The sequence below is a fragment of the Synchiropus splendidus genome, chromosome 8, assembly GCF_027744825.2.
Source record: "Synchiropus splendidus isolate RoL2022-P1 chromosome 8, RoL_Sspl_1.0, whole genome shotgun sequence".
NCBI lineage: Eukaryota > Metazoa > Chordata > Actinopteri > Syngnathiformes > Callionymidae > Synchiropus > Synchiropus splendidus.
This window is the reverse complement of record NC_071341.1, coordinates 18972522-18995584: the sequence shown is the minus strand read 5'-3', so window position 1 is coordinate 18995584 and position 23063 is coordinate 18972522. Positions and strand designations below refer to the sequence as shown.

At 41.4% G+C, this 23063-nt stretch overlaps 1 protein-coding gene across 2 annotated transcripts in view; it reads right to left on the bottom strand.

The window, feature by feature from the left end:
- Window positions 1-22859, bottom strand: part of LOC128764026 (neprilysin-like) — a 50160-nt gene extending 27301 nt beyond the window's left edge. The window contains exons 1-4 of one of the 2 annotated variants that reach the window (XM_053873390.1): window positions 22476-22859; window positions 13278-13454; window positions 12107-12142; window positions 9742-9903 (exon numbers count right to left, since the gene is read on the bottom strand). In XM_053873390.1, coding sequence (XP_053729365.1) covers window positions 9742-9903; window positions 12107-12142; window positions 13278-13454; window positions 22476-22518 — 418 coding nt within the window. In that variant the 5' untranslated portion in view covers window positions 22519-22859. Of the gene's footprint in view, window positions 1-9741; window positions 9904-12106; window positions 12143-13277; window positions 13455-15370; window positions 15492-22475 lie in introns of those variants that run through there. The other variant, XM_053873391.1, reaches the window with a different exon arrangement.
- Window positions 22860-23063: the final 204 nt, after the last annotated feature.

The following is a 23063-nucleotide window of genomic DNA, read 5'->3' as shown; positions in this document are numbered from 1 at the left end:
TGTTCACGGTTGATGTCCTGCCATCACCATTATTGCTTGAGAGATGAGGAAGTGTATGCCCAGTGGATCAGATAAACATCTGTAAAAGTTATGTATCTCACTATGGCCGCCACCTGGTGACATCATCATATACAAATTCGATGAGTGAACGTACTCCCAACCCACACTCTCATTCACAGTAGCCCTTTATATCCAACAGTTTCCAAGCTCCAACCTTTTGAAACAGTAATATCAAAGTGGATTATTTTGGGTTAACACTGGTGGTTAACATCTTCATTGAATTTAATCTTAAGTCAATCAATTCCGGGGCCAGATAAAATCATTTAATAGATCAGATCCGGCCCCTGGGCCTTGAGTTTTACACCTGAGATTTACAGTTCCAATTTTGCAGAGTGCCTCTACACAACACTAGTGGGAGCACAAGCGAAGGCAGAGTTGCCTCACGCAGGATTTGAACCTGCCACATTCCTGCTGTGGTGTCACACAACATCATTATTATATGCGTGGTGTGTACCTCCTGAACCATACATGTGATGTTGATGAGGACCCTGAGTCATACCTGATAATAGTGTGAAACTGACGCTGAAACTGAAACTGGAGGACTGACTCTTGCAGAATGTCTCCACAAAGAAAGCAGGCATTAGCTTCATTTACCTTGTGGCAAGAAATGCCCAGGAAATAAAATAGATGTTCCGTAATGAGGCTTGACATGGTGTAAACATCAAAGGCATTTCCATAAAACCATCTCAGACATTCATGATTTTAGCCCCGAGTTCATAGTCAATCATTTCTTTTACCTCACTTTTCACTTGTGGAATGCACATGTCTAGCTGCCCCAGGCTGAAGGGTTCAAACAATATTTGCCTTCAATCTCCGTGCGCCAACTATCACCTCTTCAAACTTTTCCTCACCAGCTGCCTTCGGCTTGTTGTCAACCTGTTTCTAGTGTTAACAGCAAGTCTATTCATGGAATATAATGAAACTCCACAACAACACATTTCCCGACTTCTTTCTTTCTTTCTTGCTTTCTTTCTTTTTGATTGACAGTAAAATATGTTGCCCTCATCTACACGTTCGGAAGCTGGAGGTGGAATATTCACACAGCATCACAGGTGGAGAATATTTCCATCGACACTTCTAACACTGGGAAAGGTTAAATAATTGATGGACCTCTAATGATCCTCTTCAGAAAAATGCTCACGACAACGTTAAATGTTGAGAAGTCACGTTTTAACTGCTTTAATTAACCCTTTATTGACCACCAACAGGAATTGCCAGGTACATTTCAAATGACTCTTGGAAGGTTTATCCTATTGACATTATTCACACCCCATCTGAACGTGTGAACGCCTAGCTTGGTGCTCATATAACTGGTATTACGGTAGCACTAGCACTTCTGCAAATGGACCAGATTCAATCGCACATGCCTCAAAAGTTACACCGGCCTCAAGATGATGCCATTTATTCATTTGACAGTGTCTGAGAGCAGGAAACAGGCGCTTGCATGCTGGTGGTAAAATTTGCTTGGCACATGCAGAGGGAGGAGACGGTGTCGGAGCACGAGTTGTCGAGCGTTCATTACCTTAGAAAGTGACTTGGAAAATGATTTTGTTTTAGTGAATCAGACTCATTTTGATGCTGCAGAAGTTGGTGAGACATAGATGGTCACACAGGTTCTCAGTCCTAGGACACTCTCAGGTGCAAGAAGACATATATACAGATTTATACAGGCAGGAATATCCAAGCAAGGAATTTCCGCTTCGACCAGTAAAGCTAGAGGAACTTGACATAAATATGCTGTTATTTTAAAAACCAAATTGAACACTTATTAGTCCATATAAAATACAGCCATCATTCCACTTGTTGTTTGGGCGTAGTTGAGCAGCCTCAAATAGCTCGCTGCTTAGCCTGGTCAGTTATCAATACAGACAATTATGTAGCAAGTAATAACTTGTTTTCCCTGAGTGTTAGGCTAAAATTGACTGAACTTAGTGCCCCGTGTAGGAAGTGTTGGAAGTTGTTGGGTGGTGTTAAAAGCCAACTCCAAGTGAGGCAGCTGAGCTGTTAACACATGGGTTTCGCCAGCCAAGCCAGATCACTATATTCTATCTTTATTATCTGTATATCTATCTATCTATCTATCTGTCTGTCTGTCTGTCTGTCTGTCTATCTATCTATCTATCTATCTATCTATCTATCTATCTATCTATCTATCTGTCTGTCTGTCTGTCTGTCTGTCTGTCTGTCTTTCTATCTATCTATCTATCTGTCTGTCTATCTATCTGTCTCTCTATCTATCTATCTATCTATCTATCTATCTATCTATCTATCTATCTATCTATCTGTCTGTCAATCTATCTGTCTGTCTGTCTGTCTGTCTGTCTGTCTGTCTTTCTATCTATCTATCTATCTATCTATCTATCTATCTATCTATCTGTCTGTCTGTCTGTCTGTCTGTCTGTCTGTCTGTCTTTCTTTCTATCTATCTATCTATCTATCTATCTATCTATCTGTCTATCTATCTATCCATCTATCTATCTGTCTATCTATCTATCTATCTATCTATCTATCTATCTATCTATCCATCTATCTATCTGTCTATCTATCTATCTATCTATCTATCTATCTATCTATCTAGTACTGTAAGCATTTTGTTTTTGGAAAAAAAATTACAGAAGACAACAGATATGTGAAGCAGCACATATGGAATTATGTCGCAGAGGAAAAAAAATGGAATAACTCTAAATATGTTTCATATTTCATACTTAAAGCAGCCACCTTTTGCTTTGTTGGCAGCGCTGCAAACCCTTGACCTTCTTCATGAGCTTCATGACATAGTCACCTGTTGGAAAACCTTATCAGGTGACTATGTCATGGAGCTCAAGAGTGAGCAAAGTAGTCATAGAAACAAAGGGTGGCTGTTTTGAAGAATCTAAAATATACAACATGTTTTGAGTTCATTGTGTCAGTTGAATTGACCAGATAAATACAGGCAGAGAGCTGCATGAGCCACACTTTGGTCTGTGCTCAAGTGTTTTTTGTTTTCAAAAACACTCAACATGAAATCTCGACTAAATACTGCCATGACTCAACAGAACTAGATCATCAGACTGCACATACCAGTGCTACGTGAGGATCAATACTGGAAACAGGGCAGATCTACAATTACACAGCAGAGTGGCAGGAAAGTCTCCAGAGACCAAAAGAAAATTGTTCTTGTCAGAGTGATTCAGGAGTTAGCGATACAAATGAAGGCAATTGTATTCTTGACTTTGTCTGTCGGAATAAACAAGCCTGAAAATGGAAATGTAGGAACGCAGCGAAATAAAAAAAAAAAAGTGTTTTTCAGTCAGGCTTGGATTGTCTGAGCAGAAATGAGTCAAAATATGTTTTATTGCTTTCATTAGCTCAAGCATTGGGATCATTTTACCCCCCTGTTTCTCCTGTTCTTCAGACGATGCCTGTCACTTCCACTTATTTTACCCTTTCATTTTTCTAATCCTCCATTTTCTCATTACCATGTGTGCACTATTTATGTGCTCATTTCATCTTAATGAAGTCCTGAGATGGAGACCCTTCACGGGGAGCTTCCTGCAAAAGGGCACAGATCATGTGTGTGTGATTGGATTACAGACTGCCTGGTGCTAATGTTTAACCACAGCAAAGGCTTATCTTCTACCTCAGTCTCAGGCACACACATACACACTCACAAAGCATTTCTATCAAAATGGATTTGCAGCCACCAGATGTCTGTTTGAGACGTCAATAGGTACCAAAAAGCTTGGTTCCCTTCTGAATCACAATTCCAGATTTATTCCATGTGGAGCTGCTCCTAATCCCTCACTGTCTGCTGCGCTATCACCTGACTAATGTACTCGGCTTCAGATGCATGCAGGTTCTCTAAAGGTGACAAAACAAAATGTCAATTGTTTATACATGTTTTTTATTTTTCCAATAGCTTTAAAATGAAACGATATTATGATATTATACAGGAAAAGTCAGGGGCTGTCTAGTCTGGGGGTTGAATGCCTTGAAGGGAAAGTGGTTATGAAAATGACTGCAGATAAACAACATTCAAAACTCATCTGTTGCAGTAGATGAGCAAAATATAATGAATAATATCAAACACATCATTGGATTAGCACTCAACAGAACGATAAAAGTCGAGTTATTTCATTTTAATTCTTTATGACTTTGGAGGGTGGATAGGGCCAACTGGAGACTCATTTTGAGTTTGAGTTTTAAATGTGTTTATTCTAGGGGCAGGATTCGATTTAAAAATAATGCAATTATTCACAGAATTTGTGATTATTTACTCTCAATTAATCGCAGTTTAATGGTATACGAATATTTGCCACAAGAAGCCACATTTTCCAATTTGAATGAATTTGGTATTTTACTGAATCAAATGATGGAGCCATACAGACATTTAAACAAAACATTAACACAATCAACCCAAAAACATTAAACAAAATATTGTTTATTTTGCATCAGTTTGACAAAAGCACAATAAATAACGATGGTATCTGTATTCAAGTTTCTATATAACCTTATTTAAACTGAAGCTCTTTTAATGTCTTGAAAATATTTGTATAAGAATTTCAGTTTTATAAGAATTTCAAGTACATTCAGAGTAGTGGAAACCCTGGACACTGTGTAGTGAAAAACCTCCCTGAACAAAAGCAAACAGATGCTTGTGTTTGCTTTTGTTCAGGGATTCCTCCATGTTTGTTGTTGTTGTTATCACCCTAGTTGCCACGTGTCTTGTGCATCAGTGTGAGCAGTGGACCAGGAACTCCTGCACTTACAACTCTGTTGTCTTATATTGTGGAATGATTATCTCTCGTGGCAGGGTCAGGACTGCAGACTGCTCATTTTGACCCTGAATCTGATTCCTGTCATGGAAAGCACCAACCCTCCTGCTTATAGTGTTTCTCTGTGTGAGTCTGTCATTGTGCTCCATTAATGTTGCATTTTTTGCATGAAAAGTAGTGTATTTCTGGGCCACCCAAAACTCACATCCATTCCGGCTTCATCATGACGCGCAGTGTACAACCTGGATAGCTTGCCAGTCCATCAAAGAGCATTGCATTGCACACAACATCCATTCAACCTATTCATAGGATTGTACTTATGTTTCAGATGTATACTATGGAAATAACTCTTGTAATAGCCTTCACCGTGTGGGCCTTCTGTGCCAATATCTTAAAGCCATTAACTCTAGTGATAAAATAATCTTTCAATAGTGCATTCCGAAAGTCCAAATGAGTCATGGAGGAGGCATTATTTTGACAGACATCGTGGACTCGGACCATCCTGTTTCCTGTTATTCATTCTCGCTGGTGAAAGCAATTTCCCTCCCTTATTTTCATTGAATGCATTTGCTAGGCCAACATAGTACAGCATTAAAATTCATCTTATTTTATTTGGCCACAAACTCCGATCACGTATCTCTATTTGATATGTCAGGAGGAGCACTGTGTTTTGATGCTGCGGAGTGGAACTTGGAAAAAGTGAAACTCGAAGAGACACTGTCAAACAAAGCTTTTAACTTTCTACTTCAGAGGAAGAAACGCAGAGATTGTGACACACTTTGCCTTCAGGCGTTTAATATCAGTTATTAAAAGCTCTGACAAACATGTTTTGGACATCACTGCGTCATATCAGAGCCAAGTTCTGCAAGAATCATCAGCCGTGTCGGGAGTTGCTGGTGGATTAGTTTCACACTGAGCTGGATGTCGTCTGATCTCCTCCGCTATTGTCAACTTTATTTTCATTTTCGGTCATTATTAACGCTTTTCCTCCATCTCTCAGTCCTGCTTTTGTGACCTTGTGGTCCCGATACAATTTTTGCAGACCCTCTGAACTCATGCTACAAGTGATTATTTTTCTGTAGTGAGTACATCTGGCAGCTCACATGCAGAAGCAAGGAGACAATAATAAGGAGGCCAGGTGGTTTGGCCAACATGGACTAGAGAGGATGCTCGGGATGAAGGTGAAGGAGGCTTGCCTCCTGTGGCAACAGAAAGAAGACCATTTATATGCTACATTCGACGCTGATAGTATTTATTTAAGAGTATTTGTGATGATTTTCTCAACCCAGGTGCAACACTATGGCAAGTCTAGCTTCAAAACCCTCATGCGCCTGGAGAGAAACTGCAATCTTCTCTCCAACACTTCAGTGTCTATAACTGAGTTCAGAAGTAAACAACGTACTTCAGTATTCACTTAACTGATTGAGATCAAGCTACAGTACACACAACCGCTCAGTGCTCCACGTGTCTCATGACCATTGTAAGATGCTCTGTTAGAAACAGACTTAGAGCCACACAGCTTTTTTGAGTCCTCCAGGGTTGTCAGTCACTGAAGGGGTCGACATTTCAAACGATGATCAAATCATGGGTCGAACAGAATTCATTCATTCTGGAAACGGCACCATTTCATAGGGGAATCGGATATCTGTGTACTGGCAAGGCTTCCCTGGTTCACTTTAAATACAATGATCCTTAGACTTACGCATGAATTTTTAGGATTTTTCCAGAATAATTCTTGACACTAACTGTATTGTCTCCACTTGCTTGTGTCTTGGCAAAGCCTGAACAATAATCTGTTTTGTCATCGTATCGACATCCTTTCTAAGTGTAGTTTTTGTGCACTTTAAATGGGTTTTACATTAAATTGGAAAAAAGAAAAAGTTTTGTAGTTACTTTGCAATAATTTTTTTTAACTTTACTTTGAGAAATAATTATATAGGAAGTTCTTTATAGTTGTAAATTATCATAGAAAATTATAAATCCATGTGTATCTTGTTTGCTCAAGTTTTCCTATATAAAATCGTTCTAACTTGTGATGATGGTGCAGCGTCAGATCACATGCTTGCCTGAAGTTTCACCCCCTCCATGTTGCACCCATGACCTGCTTAAACCTTTTTACAGTATGTAGCGCGTTCACATGCTTCACCTGTGCACCCCTCTTTGACAATTGTATCTATGGGTAATTTAATTTCCTCAGGGGCCACATTCTTTCCTGTGACTCACACATGGGGCCAGCAAGCTAAAAGAAAGAGAAACTTAATTTTTGTCAAGTAAATATAATAAAAACTTATTTGGTTATGTATCTTTTCATTTTATATTCTTAATATAAATAATAAAAAATGGATGTAAATGTAAATGTACAAGTGAATATAATAAAAAAAGACTTTATTACATGTTATTTTCTTCAATCTGTTTTATCTTTTCATTTATTTTAACTTACAAAAAAATACAACTATTTCTCATCAAAGTAATTCAGAAAGAAAAAAAGGAAACTTCTAATAGGAATTTTCCTATGGGGCCAGATGAATACAGGAATATAAGGGCCCCCAGGCCGCACTCGTCCACCTCTGATCAACAAATACCAGCAATTGTCACGACAATAATCATGAATCATTTACCCTCCTTTAGAGCAGGAGAGAACAATGTGAGGTATTTACGAGCCACCACAAATCCAAACTCTTATTTACACACACGCATACACAAGCACAGCCTGGAGTGCGGCGGCGTCCAGGTGTTTCCAGGCCCCTGCAGCTGTTAACAGGAAAGCGATCCGTCCGTCAGCGGGCGGTGGGGTTTCAGGAAAGCGGCAATGGTTAGCCTCAAGATCAGAGGTCACATGTTTAATGTCACATCCTGAGGTCTCCAGGCGTCGGTCACCAGACATACATCGCACTCGAACAAAATGTGAACCAGCAGAACACTCACTCTACTCTACGCACACAGCAACATACACACAGACTAATTCTGAACTTGTGTGCACAGTATGAGACATTCCAACTACTCGAGCTGCCTGAAGGAATGAGTGTCACAATGACAAGCAATTTGAATTTCATATCAATACATCGCCTAGTCCTGTCACCGGAAAGCAGCAGTGATAAAAGAAAGAGGGCAGGACGACAGCACAGGGAGCTGCTAAGTACGTACATGACCATATAGAAACCAAATGCCAAGACTGCGCCCCAGCTGAGCAGTGTTTATTTTGCTTTTCCCCCCTGTGTGTGATTTTTATGAGTGTTAATACAGCCGGAAGGGTGAGTGGAAAAGAACAGGACCCAAGCGAGGTGACCCTCTTTAAATAATGAAGTACTTCCATGCGAGCCTCTGTGTTTATAAGAAGTGTGAACAGCCTTTTTTAATATTTAATGGAGTTTTTTTTAATTAAAGAACAGAGAAATAGGGCGATCTAAAGAAAAAAAAAAGTCCTTGAATTTTCATTTTTTATTTTTTTGTACAACAAGATGTTTACTGCGGGACACACACTGCATAGCTGACCACTAAGGCATCATTTATTCAAGGTTTTATGGCTCCAAAAAGACAGCAAACCAAACCAAATAGCCACCTGAGATCGAGCAAACGTGCTCATCGCTCCATATTAGCCATGCAGGACGAGGGAAATAACCTGACACCTCATCAACTGCCAAGAGTCAAGACCAAATAAAGGGAACAATCCGCCAAGCCTTTGAAGATCTATTTAATGATTTATATTTTTACGAGAAGGAGGGTTGAATTTTACGAGAAGGGCTGCAAATGATGGCTGCAAGAGGCGGCACGCACTTTAAACTCCCGCCCGTCTCGGCAGCGATGGATCAATTTTCTCCCTCCGCACTGTAACTTGTCCCGCGGGCGATCTAAACTGTCTTTATTAGAGCGGCAACGGACAGGCAAATAAATAGTGGATCTACAGTCCGTGAGGAGTTTGGGTCGACCGCCAAAGTTTGCCCAAGTTTAAGATTTACCTACTGCCTGTTCGGTACTGAACAGCTTCCACTGAAAAATGGACTTCACTGGTGCCCTGAAAGCAGTGGCCCCTGTTTGTGAGTCATGAAGAGTCAGACGGAGAAATAAGACTCGGTCACTCGAGGGACTAGACTTTAAAACAAAGGCTTGGAGGGTGAATATTTATTCAAGAGTCCTTTCTTGGACGCTGAAATGATCAAGCTTGTCTCTGTGCTCCGAGCGCCAGCCTCATAGCAAGGTCGCCGGTTTGACTCCGGCTTCGCTCACTCATACATAGGTGTTAGTTTGTGTGTTCTTCCTGTGGCTGTCGTTCACTCTGGATTCCTCCCACAGTTCAAAATGAGGTAAACTACTCTATATATGTGTCCCCCATGTGCTATATATGTACCCACACGTTTGTATTTCTATCCTTGTGAGGACATCTCATTGACATAATGCATTCCCCAGCCTCTCATCCTTAACTTAACCATCCAAAACAAATGGCCTTAACCAGCTCTCTGAGCCAAACTGAAACCCAACTATAATCCCAGTTATCTTGATGTCTTCATTCTTAAATTGAGGTTTGGATTGGTGGGGTCCAGCCAAATGGTCCCTACATTGGCATAAGGTCCTCACAAGGACAGTGTTTTGTCAAGAATTGACCCCCCACAAGTGAGGATCAACCAGACGCACACCTTGTAACAGACAGACCGAACTCTGCTCCAGTGTTCATGTGCTAATTCCTCGCTGAGATATATAGAACACAACTCCCTGAAGCCCAGTCCGCTTTAGCAGTTACTCATACAAACCTATTCTCAGTGCTCTTAAACGTGAGATGCTGCAAGTCTCTCATCATGAAAAAAAAAAAAACAACAGGGCTTATGTCACAAACAACAGCGCCTCTGAGTCTGCATTACACCCTTTTCGAGCGGGATCACCATAAGTTTAAGTTTTGTGTGGAATGCTGTGGGTGTATGAGTAGGCGTCTGACCTTTGAGGATGACCTCCAGTTCATCTCGGAGGATATTGAAGGTGCTGTATCTGGAAGAGGTCTCGGGGATGATGTTCTTTTTCAGCCAGCCTCCACAGGCGTACTGGTAGAAGTTATCACAGGGATCCACGCTGGCGTCCATGTTGTCAATGAGACGTGAAGCTTTGTGGACACGGAGGAGACACAGCGGGTCAGAACAAACTGCTGCCGGGATGCAAACTCATTTGCATATCTGTTCCCCTTCCTTTATAATCGCCGCCACTTTCTTCGTGACTGAGTGAGCGTCTCTGCAAGGTCATCCAACTACTTTGAGTTCCTTAGAATTGTAAATGATTTCTCTCAATACACCGTCAGCAGGTGGGAAGATATAAAGGGAGGACATATGTGGACGCACAATTAAAATCAGCTGAGCATAGTTGGAGTCCCTCCCAGAAAGATATATAACTTGATGTTCTTCCTCTCGGCAGCTTCATGGAGCACCTATTGAGGTATAAAATTATCAAGGAAGAAGCATTGTAAGTTGTAAGTGCTGCATTTTTCATTTGGAGTCGTGGAGTTGAGCAGGATGTTTTGCGATCCACTCTAATAATGATGCCAACCGCTGGAGCAGTTAGCCGGGAACAGTCAATAAGACACTTGCCAGGATTCAATATCTCTTTACTCTGGAAAATGCACCCGGATTCCTCTTGTCTCCCCTAAATTTGAACTGGAATGTAGCTGTGTGTGCTCAAGCTGTTTCATAACAGTGTAACATGATTTTCAGTGCAATAAATGAAAAAAAAAGATCAAAATCGAGACCCGTGGGCCAAATACAAGCCGCCACATCAGTTTATGTGGTCATAGGAAACTCTGAGCTCCTTTTGCTAAACCTTGCACCAGTGTATACACACTACTACTCAGTTTTTAATGTCTATTTCTGCAGTTATTCCTCTGTTCAGGCAATAAAATGTACATTTTAGGGCCGAGATAATGGACATCCTGCAATTTAGTGGAATATCCTGCCTTACTAAAACCAACCAAATTCCTATCTATCAAGGACATGTGAACTCTGATCTGCAAGGAGTTTCAGTGGTAATGATTTTTTTACTTATTTTTTCCTCAAAGTTTCATGACTCAGCACTATGGACAGTTGGACTTTAGAAGTTAGCCTTTTGCAATGCATTCTAACTGAATGAAATGTTCCATTTTTGGTCACGTTCGAAAAACATGGTTAGGGCTGAAACATTGGCGTGAAACTGTATTTCATGAGTGGAACCCCGTGAGGCGCCTTATGGCTTAACTCTTACCCCAACTACTCTCTTTATTTACAAGTGAATACTCCAGTGAGGCGCCAAATATGGTGTCAACAAAGGCCTTAAAAGGGGAAAAGAGGATACGTTGCATTTGATTGGAGTACAGAAGGCTGACTTCGGCGTCACCCTCGGACGTGGAAGTACACTTGATTTGAAAGTCGATACTTGGAAGTTTGACGCCTTAGAAGTGAGAATGTGTTGCGGTTTTTAAACAGACGATAAATGTTGACTTTGAAATTGGGTATGTGTCTATCCGGTGCGGCATTTAAGCCATAGTTGAAGCAGCTCATTGCTAGCACCTAGCAACAGACTGGTCCCAAACAATGGTAATGTTTTCAGATGAAAGGAAGTTCGGACAGTAGTCGCCTCTTCATGACTGTAGGATTCCGTGCTGCAAGATATTGCATTCCTCCATTATGCAAATGGAAATTAAAATGCGAATGAAATTCATTACAAACTCTGAGTTGTTACAGAGTAGTGAGCATTAGAGCTTAGAATTCCCACAAGAACGTTTGATTGAAGAGAATACTCACAGTTTGCATTAAAAGGTAATTATTTCTTGATTATATTTGAATATGTCATTACAGAAACAATTTATTTCCACTCAGCCAAGGGTTGATGGTCTTCTCCACATAAAAGCTTCATCCCAGAGTGAATGTCTCCCGGTGTAGCATGAAAGAACTTAATTTTCCAACGGAACACACAACAAAACCATTCGTATTCATACTTCAGGTGAATTGTGGCGCTTCGGCAACATGGAGATATTTCAAGTGATGCAACAGCCGCTGGCTATTTTGCGACCGGGACGTGAGTAAATAAGGACATTAGATCTTCAAATTGCCTCCAGATAGAGTTGGGACATTTTGCTTGGCGCCGGTGAAGGCACTCTAATATTTGTAATCTTTAAGCTGTTAATATGTTAATTCAGTTCTGTTTGCTTTTGGAATTTGATATTAGAAACTGGAGACTGAATGAAAAGTAAATGAATTAGACTTTTCATTTGGACTTTTGTAGCATTTGTGAAGGTGATCCATCAGGATCAGAGACAGTGAGGAGAGTACAGAAATGCTTACCTGATTGTGTGCAGTCGGCCGTGGTGCAGATTTCATCTACAAGAAAACAGGGAACATATTAGCCGGGACATTTTGGGAGGCACGATTCTCTCCCTTTCTTTTGTTTTGGCGTTGATTTGCAAGACATATTATCAATTACTTTGAACACGCTGACTCAGGTGTCAAAGCTACAGCCGCCCAGTTACTCATAAACAAAACACATGACAGCGAAGCGTCCCGTCGTGACGAATGCGTGCCACTCAAACCTGTGGAACCACGAGGAGTGACTCATCTGTTTTTCTGTGTTGAGTGTCAGTGTTAACAGAAAGTGGAATAAATTAACATCTCCTTCCCTGTTGGATGGATAAGTAGGTGGCAGCTGCTTCATGGGATCAAATTTTCATTTGTTTAAAATGGTCTGGTGATATTACAGAGTAATTACAGAGGAATGAATGAGATACTTGACAGGTGGAAAGGCTAATAAAAGTGCTGCTGGGTCCTTGCTGGATCAGTGATTGCACTTTTGGACACATGGCTTCACTGCCTTCCCCAGCGCTCTGTATCAACATATTCCTTTCCAGTTACACAAATGTCACCTTTCTGTTTGGCCATGTTTAATAAGAGCCAGCTAGCAAACATTTTTGGCAGATATATCATCCAAGTTGGGTCTAAAGAATGAAAAATCATTATTTAATGAAGACAAAAATGCAATTTAAAGGGGTTTGATAGATCGAATGAAGGCTCTCCAGGCGGTTGACTGGTGGATAAATCCACAGAACAGTGCAACATGAAAATGCTTGGCAAGGAGCCCACGAGGATAAAGATTCAGCAAGGGTTTAGGGGTGAAACATCCGCTCGGTATTATAGTCTGATGTACAATATCGATCCATGGGATTGTTGGCTTCCCTCTTTGGTGGCGAGGAATCACCATGAATAGCTAAAAATATGGCAGAACTGCAAAGGCATGTACATGAAGCAGCACAAAAGGAGAAACACAAGTCCCGGATTGGAGAGTAAACAGATCCTTTAAGACCCCCTTGAGTCCAATGGGGTTGAAAACACCATGAAATGTGGTTGTCAAACTCAAGAAAGTGAAAACTCTACTTGTTTTTCAATTTTCAAATGGGTCATGGGCATCATGAAGGAATAAAAACCATCAACAAATTCCTGCTTTTGCTGAATATCGACTCACCAGTCTTCTGTGTTGCGAAGAGGATGACGAGGGCAACTATAACAATAAAGAGCAAGGACACGATGGTGATGAGCCCGATCTCCAGAGACGTCCAGTGGAGCTTCTTAGCAGACTTTGGGGGATTGGTCTCTGTCATCTTAAACTCTCCTCTGTCAGCTTCCGGCTGCAACAACTCTCCTGAAGAACACAAAGAGCGAAGGCATGCAAGAAATGTGAAATGCATGGATGTTCTTTACATGCATCTGATTATTCATTGTGTCTCAGGAGGGCGGCGGGATGTCTGGATCTGTAACTATACAGTGCTGGTGCTGACACTTCATGATGAGACCAGGATTCACTGCATTTCTGATAAATAATAAACAATACACAAAAATAATAAACCATCAGTAAATCAACATCAAAAGAAAATGGAATAGTTTACAACAAGTGAGTCCTATGTTTGGGCCATTAGAGTCCCTCAATGAGATTTAATGTGGCCTCCATTACACTGTTACTCACATCTAGACCAACAAATAAAAAAAAAAAATTGAAGTGGAACAACTTTTAAAGTTCTCAGGAACCTGTGCAGCCTGAGTTGGACAAAATTAGTTTGAGATATGTGCACTTTCTGTTTAGACATAAAATGTAGAGTTTCCGCCAGGATTTTTTCAAACTGGCAGGAAGTCTGTGTTGAAAAAATAAAAAACGGAAACGCAGCTAGTCAAGAAGCGATAGAGAAACATTGGTGGAAGGATTGACATTTACTGACTTGGCAACAATAAAAACAATAATGAGAAGTCTATGAAGAGACGCGGTCCGTCTCTTCGGAATGTTCAACTTGAGTTCCTGCGAGAAACAGACTTCAGTCATGATGAGGCTTCTTTCAGGATTTGTGAAAAACACCGCAAAAACCGTCACATCCATGTCCACCTCCATGATGTGTTATGTGCTATCCATTTGTTTTGCTCAGGGATTTGCTGATAGTAAAATTTCTCCAAAAATGTGTAGTGTAAGAGCACTTGTATTCAAATATTCACCGATACAGAGAGGTATCCGTTTCATAGTATTGGTGTCCATTCTATGAATGCCAGTACCAGTACTCAAGCCCGGTATCCACTTCATTTACATACGTTTTTCTGAAGTTGTGGCTACTGTGCCACTCTAGTTTACATGTAGCGGAAACCCTGACATGCCTGATAAGTATTCACTTCCACTTCCACTTCAAATCATGCGATAGATATAAATATTTTAGTCATCAGCTGTGTAGTGATTCAATGTTTTCCACATTAGATGTTTTTTTAAGTTGAATTTAAAACATTTCACACATGGCTTCGTATTTAAATAAAGTTATTTAAAAACAGTTTCTAAAATATTTTGAAATACATTTCACAAGCAAGATGGAGTAGCACTTGTGATGTAGCCTCATGCAAGAAGTTTAATGTCTCTTAGGGAGACCTTCCTGTAGTTTGTGTTTCCCCATGCTTGTACCGGCTTTATTAATAACTATTACTGGCCAATTTGTGATCGTTGGTCTATACATGCCCTGTGACCCTCTCCCCTCAACCCCATTATGGAATAAGCGCTCGTAATGTATGAATAAATGAATAAAAATTCCTCCTCACATGGATGTCTTGACCAGGCAACGCCGATGGAATACCAAGCAGCGTGATCTAACTTTCGCCCAATAATGCGTCACACCGGTGATCATGTGACACACGGGCAGACACGCATCACCTTGTCCTGGTTTGAGAGGAACCCACCTGAACATGACTGTTCTATCCACACAAAATGATGGAGCACATTGAACAGCAACTGAAGAGTTGACTATGTTTGGACACTACAAGCCTCTTCTTTTCTTTCCTTATCATGACCAGCGAAAACAAAACAGTCGAACAGAAACATTTGAAAATTAATCTTGTTTTATTCAAACGATGAGCAGAAAAGCATAATAAGTCGCTGCTTTTTGAACAAGAACATCAATCGTTGCTTCCTCCGAAATTTAAGGTCCATCCCTTCAAAATAAGCCACTAGATCTGCCACATACGCCTTTGTGAGAAAACATCTTCTGCTCCACATGCCGCGGAGCAGAAGATGAAAACAATGCGAGTTCTTACCCATTTGGCTGTGCACTGTGGATAAAAGTAAAACTTCTGAGGGCTAGGAATCAAGGTAAGCCCTTCCTCCGCTTCAGAGCTGTTTCCTCTCCACAGCAAAGTGAGAACTTGCAACAAGTAGTTAGTCAACTATCTCTGAGGGCAATTAATGCTTAATCCCCATTTGCACACACACACACACATTCGAGTCCATTGCCAGGAAGCACACACACACTTTTACAAGCAGGTGTCATGAGCCTCTTTGCAGATGGGTGGGTCCTTCTATCTGCTGAGGGAGTTCAGAACAACACGGAACCAAAGGACAAAGTCTGGGAGCTTCCTCTCACACGCACAGATTTCATGCATTTATCTGCCACAAACAAAGACAGTTTTTTTGGAAATGTCTGTCCAAAAAACAATCCAAATGTCAAATAGATTTTCCAGATTGTAGTAATTATCCAGCGGGGTAACGGGCCATTACGGCGCACGCTAATCACAGCTCCCCTTAGACTGCACAGCCAGCCATGTGCTTGGCTTCACTCGAGGTCGCGAGATTTAATTCTGCAGAGCACTGTCCCCGCGTGCGACGGACACCTTTCGCTGTGTCTGAAAATTGTAGTAGCGGGAGGCACAAAGTATGTCAAAGGAAGCAAAGAATCAGTTTGGGGTGCGGAAGAGGGAAATACAACCACTTGTGAATCCAAACTTTCCTTTATTCTCCGTGCCGCAGGGCCGCAGGAGCCGGCATGAACTAAGCGTTTCGTCAGGGATGACCAATTCCTGCCAAGAGGTTTCCCACAATACGGAAAAAAGAGAAAGAGTTGGTCATACGGAGCGTTTTGTAGCTGCTATTAAGTGTTTTTCACTGTAACTTATAAGGTCGTATGGTGATTCTGAAGGTACTCAGCAGCTAGCTGCGCTACTAGAGCTACTTCCTACATTTATCTTCTGTGGCAGTAAACCACAAAGCAGAAACAGACTGGGTCCAATTCCTTGATCCAAATCTGGGCTCTGACTGGTAAAATGACTTGTCACCAGATTTCTTAATATTCATTTTGAGCAAGTGATGCAACATACAGGGCTTGGACAAAATAATGGAAACACCTTTAAGCTGTTTTAGCTTTAAGGTGTTTCCATTATTTTGTCTGAGCCCTGTATATCTACTGAGTCATTTTGCTTGACACAAGCTGAAGCTTCGACCTTGTCACCCTTGAAGCATCACTTGATCCTATTTTGTAGAGTGTTTGCATGAATCTACATTGACCTTCCTTATAAATCAATAGCTTTTGTCACATAGGATCTGAGTGCTCTGAACATACATGAATTACATTGGATTAGAAGTGTTTTTATTGTGCCACAGTGGGGAAATTCCGGGTACTACTGTGTATTATCATTTTCATGATAGTGGGGTGAATAAAATGACATTGATTTCAGTTAACACCACAGAATACGCGACGCAGTGGGTACAACCGGAGGATTTTTAAGGGAAGATGCCGTTCCACAATATGAAGCCTTGCAACGTCTCCTTCAAGTCTGTACTTCACCATGTCGGGTTCAAGTATGTCAAGCACTAAAAACTGTTAAAGTAATGGGCTAGAAAGCATCAGTCGATCACCTCTGACTTACAGATAAAAGCTGAATGCAGGGGAAGAATCTGACCAAAAATATACGGCGGACCTGAAACGTAGTTCTAAACTATTTTTAACAGTACATGGACCAAGCACTGAACCTACAGTTCATTTAAGACCTGCTAAATAACAACCTCCTACAACTGCAGTAGACAGCAGTGTGTACCTTTTGCGCAGAACAGGCTGTTTTCTAAAGTAAATGTCAGTAAATCCCCAATTGAAGAGAAGAAGTCATGCAGATGGAATTTGAGAAAGTGCTGTTGGGAGAAAAATAGTGACTTTTGAACTATCTATCTATCTATCTATCTATCTATCTGTCTATCTGCCTATCTGTCTATCTGCCTATCTGTCTATCTGTCTGTCTGTCTGTCTGTCCGTCCGTCCATCCATCTATCTATCTATCTATCTATCTATCTATCTATCTATCTATCTATCCATCTATCTATCTATCTATCTATCTGTCCGTCCGTCCGTCCGTCCATCCATCCATCTATCATCTATCTGTCTGTCTGTCTATCTATCTATCTATCTATCTATCTATCTATCTATATATCTATCTATCTATCCATCTATCTGTCTGTCTATCTATCTATCGATCTACCTATCCATCTAGCTACGTCCATCCGTCCGTCTATCTACCTATCTATCTATCTATCTATCTATCTATCTATCTATCTATCTATCTATCTATCTATCATATGGCTCATTTATATCGAGATGATTCCAATCGCTTTAGTAGCTTTGAATAGTCGATAATTCTGACCTGGACACTTGACTAGTCAAGTCAACAAAGTTGCATTCACATTTTATTTGGAAAAAGTGCAAACAACACCTGAGACTGAATTTATGGCAAGTTAGCCTTGACAATATTCATATAAAAAACATTTCTTCAGATTGACATTTCATTTCTTAATTCAACCAGAGGACACGTCGTTTGCTCTTTTTTAATCATATTTAATATTTCTACACTCAGACATAAAAATCTAATGCAAACACCACAATAAAGTGCCTGCTGCTCCTCTCATTTTAATGTCATCCTATTGTTCAGTGCATTAAATTTAACAGCGGTGGCGCTGCAGGAGGTGCCTTGATGGACGGTGTTTTGTGAAATCCCATGAAGCTTTAATAGTTTGTTGTTGTTGTTGAAGTTATTGCTGTCGAGTTTTACTTCACCATTACGAATCCTGCAAACCAAGAGTGACTCATTTAGAACACATCGCAGACAAAATCAATGACACTGACTGTAACAAGTTTACATAGAGTGAGTCACGCTGCAAATGCTATGCCATATTTTCTAGTATGGATTGATGACATTTAAAAAAAATAAAATAAAATAAATACAAATAATATATATAAATACATATATATATATATATATATATACAGTCAACCTGTCGAGCACAGATCGATGAAATTGGATTGAATATTAATCGATCCATTAATGTACTAGATGAATTGCTCCAGCCCTGTCTGTCCAGCCATCCATCCATCCGTCAGTTTACCCAACACAGGGAGGTTCCTGATGCAAGAAGAATCCAGACCATGTGTTTATCTACTGTAAATCTAGGCATCTACTCTTTACAGTGACGTCAAAGAAAACAAAAAAATGAAGTGTTGAGTGAGAGTTAAATGAGGGCAGAGAGGCAGAACTTTATGGGTCACGGTGAGATTCTAAAGAAGGTCACTCCATTTCTGTCACACAAACCTGTCTCGACAATGGCCGGCGTAATTGTGCTGGATGGAGGATCATGCTCCTTTTGTCATGTCATCACTGAGACGCACGCTCAGACGCGCACCCAGACATGTTTGTTCTTTTTGACAGGAGGGTTGGCGTCAAATCAAACGTCGACGAAGATTAAGCATCATTACAGCCTTAGATTTTGCTTCTTAAGGAGTTGAAATGTGGGTTTTACTTCTCTGGAACCTGTGTATATTGTTCTAAGACGACTTTTAGCAATGGCTATTCAAACTCTGATTGTTTATTATCGTCTTTGTGTTCTTACTGAGGCGTGACGGAGCTGAAAATGGATTTGACTATACAAGGAATTCTGACCCGCGTGACCCAAATGTTTTTACTTTTCATCAATCACAAATGAAACTTAGGTTCTCTCGCAGAGTTTCCAGTCTGAGCTTTATAAAGCCACAGGAGGGAAGTCTCTGACTGCGTCTTTCTGGGACCAAATCTGCTGTTATAAATGACACAACCATTTTCCCAGACACAGCCGTAAAATATTATTTATGAACATGGTGATTGCTAATTAATATAAAATTGTTTTTACGGAGGAAAATTGAGAGAAAGAATGTGCAAAACAGAGAACCAGGGCGGGGGGGAAGCGGGGTTTTGAAGGTGTAAGTAAATAGTTGGACGCAGACAGGTCCTAAATCTTGTTTAAGTGTGCCGAGGCACGCTAGGTATGAATCTTGCTGAGCACTAAATACATGTCCCACCCGTGCACTATCACTCACGTTTGTGCTGACAATTAATATTTTACTGGCGCGTTTAAAGCTTCTGCTCTTATTACGTCTTCACGGATGTCTGTGCTGCCACTGGGGTGACATGTGGCGCCGCGGGATAATTGCACCTCTGTGGACTGAGGAAGACGGAATACGCGGCGAGCACATCAGCCACGCTCTTGTTGTCTGGATGCTCATCCCCAACATCCTCTGGCAAACGCCCCACAATGTTAGGATTATAAACGCCAAGTGCAAGTCTCCGCTCCTTTTATTGGCACGCTGCTCATATTCCAAGCCCAAACCATTGCAGAGGCGTCGCAAACCTCCTCATAATTAAACTCATCATTCACCGCGACGTCTGGAAAAAAAGAAAAAAAACACAAATATAAGCAGACTACTCCGCAGGGTCACTAATTTACAGCCGCCCTCCATGTACACCATGAACATGTCATGGAGCTGGATGAGTGTGTTAAGTGCTGGAATGTGGCCTACTTTAACTTAAAATAACACCCTCGGTGGGACGCTGGGGTTGTTAGCTGCTAATAACTGAAAGCACTTTGTCATCGCTGCTGAAACGCTGGAATTTCAAATGCATAAGTGCAAATGCATTAAGAGCAGACTTTTAGAAGCATTGTTTTGTTTACTTTTGTTCAGCGATTGTCACCAGCCTCATTTTACCAGCCTCTACTTTGCATACATTCATGCAGTTTTAGAAATGTGTGCACTTGGAAGAGGAACAGAAATCTAGTTTTGGGTCCTGTCAGGCTTTTAGCTAGGAGGGCGTCTGGGCACCTGCAAAACATGAAAAAATGGACGGCCCGATTCTCTACATGGCGGCAAATGGCGGCCAAGCTATGGTCAAGAATCCGGCATTTTTTCATGATTTGCAGATGCCCAGACGCCCTCCTAGCTAAAAGCCTGGGTCCTGTTAAACAGCTTGTGGTGGCTCTTCTAACCCAGTTTTAGTGGGAGGCAGTGTTGGCCAGCATTGGTTGGAACATCACCGTCTGGCATCCTGCTGCAACGTAAAACAATTTGGGTGAATTTCCCTTCTTATGGGAGGGTGAGAGATGCGGTGCACTCTTACTGCCATTTGTTTCCTTCCTATCCACTTGATCACATAATAGTTGGTTGATGCACGATGGGCATTTAAAAGGAACAATTAACCAGCAAGATATTTGGTTGGTCAAACCATTATCTCACATCCTGGCTTGGTGCCTTTGCCGCCAATAGAGTCATAAGGTTCATGTTTCATGGTAAAAAAAAAGAATGTTTTGTGTACAACTTTGATGTTTAGTGTTTCTTTATTGTCTTTAACTGTTGCTGCTGTGACATCTTGACCTTCTCCACTGTGGGACAAAGATAGTAATCTAATCTAATAAAATATTATTTGAAGGCCAGCTGAGCATGTTTAATCTTTCACATGATCCATTTTGCTTTTTGTCAAGTGACGTCTATCTGATTCATCCTCTGCAGACTCATACTGTTTCCTCTTTCGAGATGCCACAGCAACACACTCTGACCCCAAATTTCCACCCAACATGGAAGAGTCATTTTGAGTTTTTTCTAGTAGTCAATCATTTCATTTCCACTCAACACGCTGCAGCTCATTCCTGACGCAGGGCTTCAGTCATGTGATCCAGTGAATGTGAACTCCATCTCCGCTCTGTTTCTGGTGGGGACTGGAGCTCAGAGCTGTACATGGAAATGACGTTCCATGTCTCCTCCGCGTGTTAAAAAAGGTTGATGCTGACCATCAGCCACGGAGCCGCTGCGCTTCCGTAACGCGACTAAAGCCTCTTTAGATCTATTCCACCTCCCTTTTATTTCACTGGTTTCAACACACTCATACATAAGCTCTCCGCCATGTGTCAGACTCAAGACCTGGGGGCAAATCTGACCTGCCAAGTCTGTTTTTTTTTTGTCAATGGCTGGCTGAAGTTTTTAAATAGTTGGCCCCAAATTTAATATATTTCTGATTCAAAGTGGTGGCTCAGGCAATCTAGGGAATCTGGAACCATCCACAAATAATTGAGGCAGGTGGAAGGGAATTAGATGAAAAATACCAAAGCAGATGTATGTTTGTTTTTCAGGGAGGAAAACCTGAGTCGAGTCTGAGTGCAGTTTATGTATTTAGACAGCAAACACATCTTTTAGGACATAGGGCCACCTTGGATGGGGTGCTCCACCTCACATGAACTATTTATTATTATTATTCACAAGCACAAAAAAAGATATTTGAAGAGTCAACAGTATGACAGAGACTGAGGCCCAATGTGGCCCCCGAGCTGCACCTTGGACTTGCCTGTTCTGTGTTGTCAAACTGTTTAGGCAATGAGAAATCTGGTTAGCACATGACTTAGACTGTTGGACATGTAATTTGTCCGCCATGTTGTAGCCATTTTTCCGTTTAAGCCACTGAATGCATTTGTCAAATTAACATAAGAAATTGCCTGTGGGGTGAGAAAATCTGTGAAGTCTTCCAGAGTTATTCAGCCATTTTGAAATGCGGGATAACAGCCTCTTTAGGGTACTTTTTAATGCCCTAGTAAACCGCAAATTTTCATGTCCAGTTCTGATGGTGTTGGAGGGTTGGAAGGAAATGAAGGCGCCAACATGTGACTGATCCGCACACACCTCAAGGCACAGTGTGAATGAAGTGTCCACAAATGTTGTTGACTTGAAATCAAACCTGGCATCAAGTCTGCTCATCTCCATGTGACACGTGCGCGTGTGTATAATGAGACAGGGCATCTTATAAGCATGAGAAACTCGGGAGGTTATTAGTCGCTTATGCGCGGGACCAGAGAGACCGTTCTGCTGCAAGCCAGCAGATATCACACGCTGCAACTTTCCGTGAGATATTTGAGTTAATACACATCCGCTTTTTGCCAGATCCACCTCCTCTAACGAATAGTTAATGACACACACACACACACACGCACACACCTAGTCTTGATCAACTGGTTCACACCGACTCGCGCTCACACACCAACACACACCAACGCGCGTGATAAATGTTCTGGTGTTCGACCGCGACTTACCAGATGCGTCGGGAAATTTTCGGTCGATGATATAAATGGGCATCACATCCACCGGTCACAAATCCATCAAATCCACGAAGGGCAGCGCGAAGTGCGAATCAATCCACGGCGACAGAAACGATCCAAATGATCCACTCAAACCGAACCTGACGCTACAATTTGTCTTTTCTTCTTTCAGTGTTTTTATGGAGCGCGCACATTCACTTATCCACTGACCCTGCAACTACTGGCGCTGGTTCCACATCGAGATCGCGCAGATCCAATCCATCCGGCGTCTTTGCGCGGCGCTCTCGCTCAGGTGTGAGATCCTCGATTATCCGCGCGCTGACATCTGCCGCGACAGTCAAGTGAGATTCTGAAGTTCCCTCTCCAACCAGCCGCTGCCTCCTCCGTCAGGGCGGCGTTTGCAAGAGTGATGTGGAAGTCATGTGTGGTACATATCTGCACGAATCCATGCCCCGTCCAGACGAGAAAAACTAGCTGGACATTGTCAGCAACCACAGTGAAACATTTTCAACTGTCACATCCCCCAATGGATTATTCTGTTTTGATCAATAATTTCTGGATCATATAGTCGACAAGTTGGGC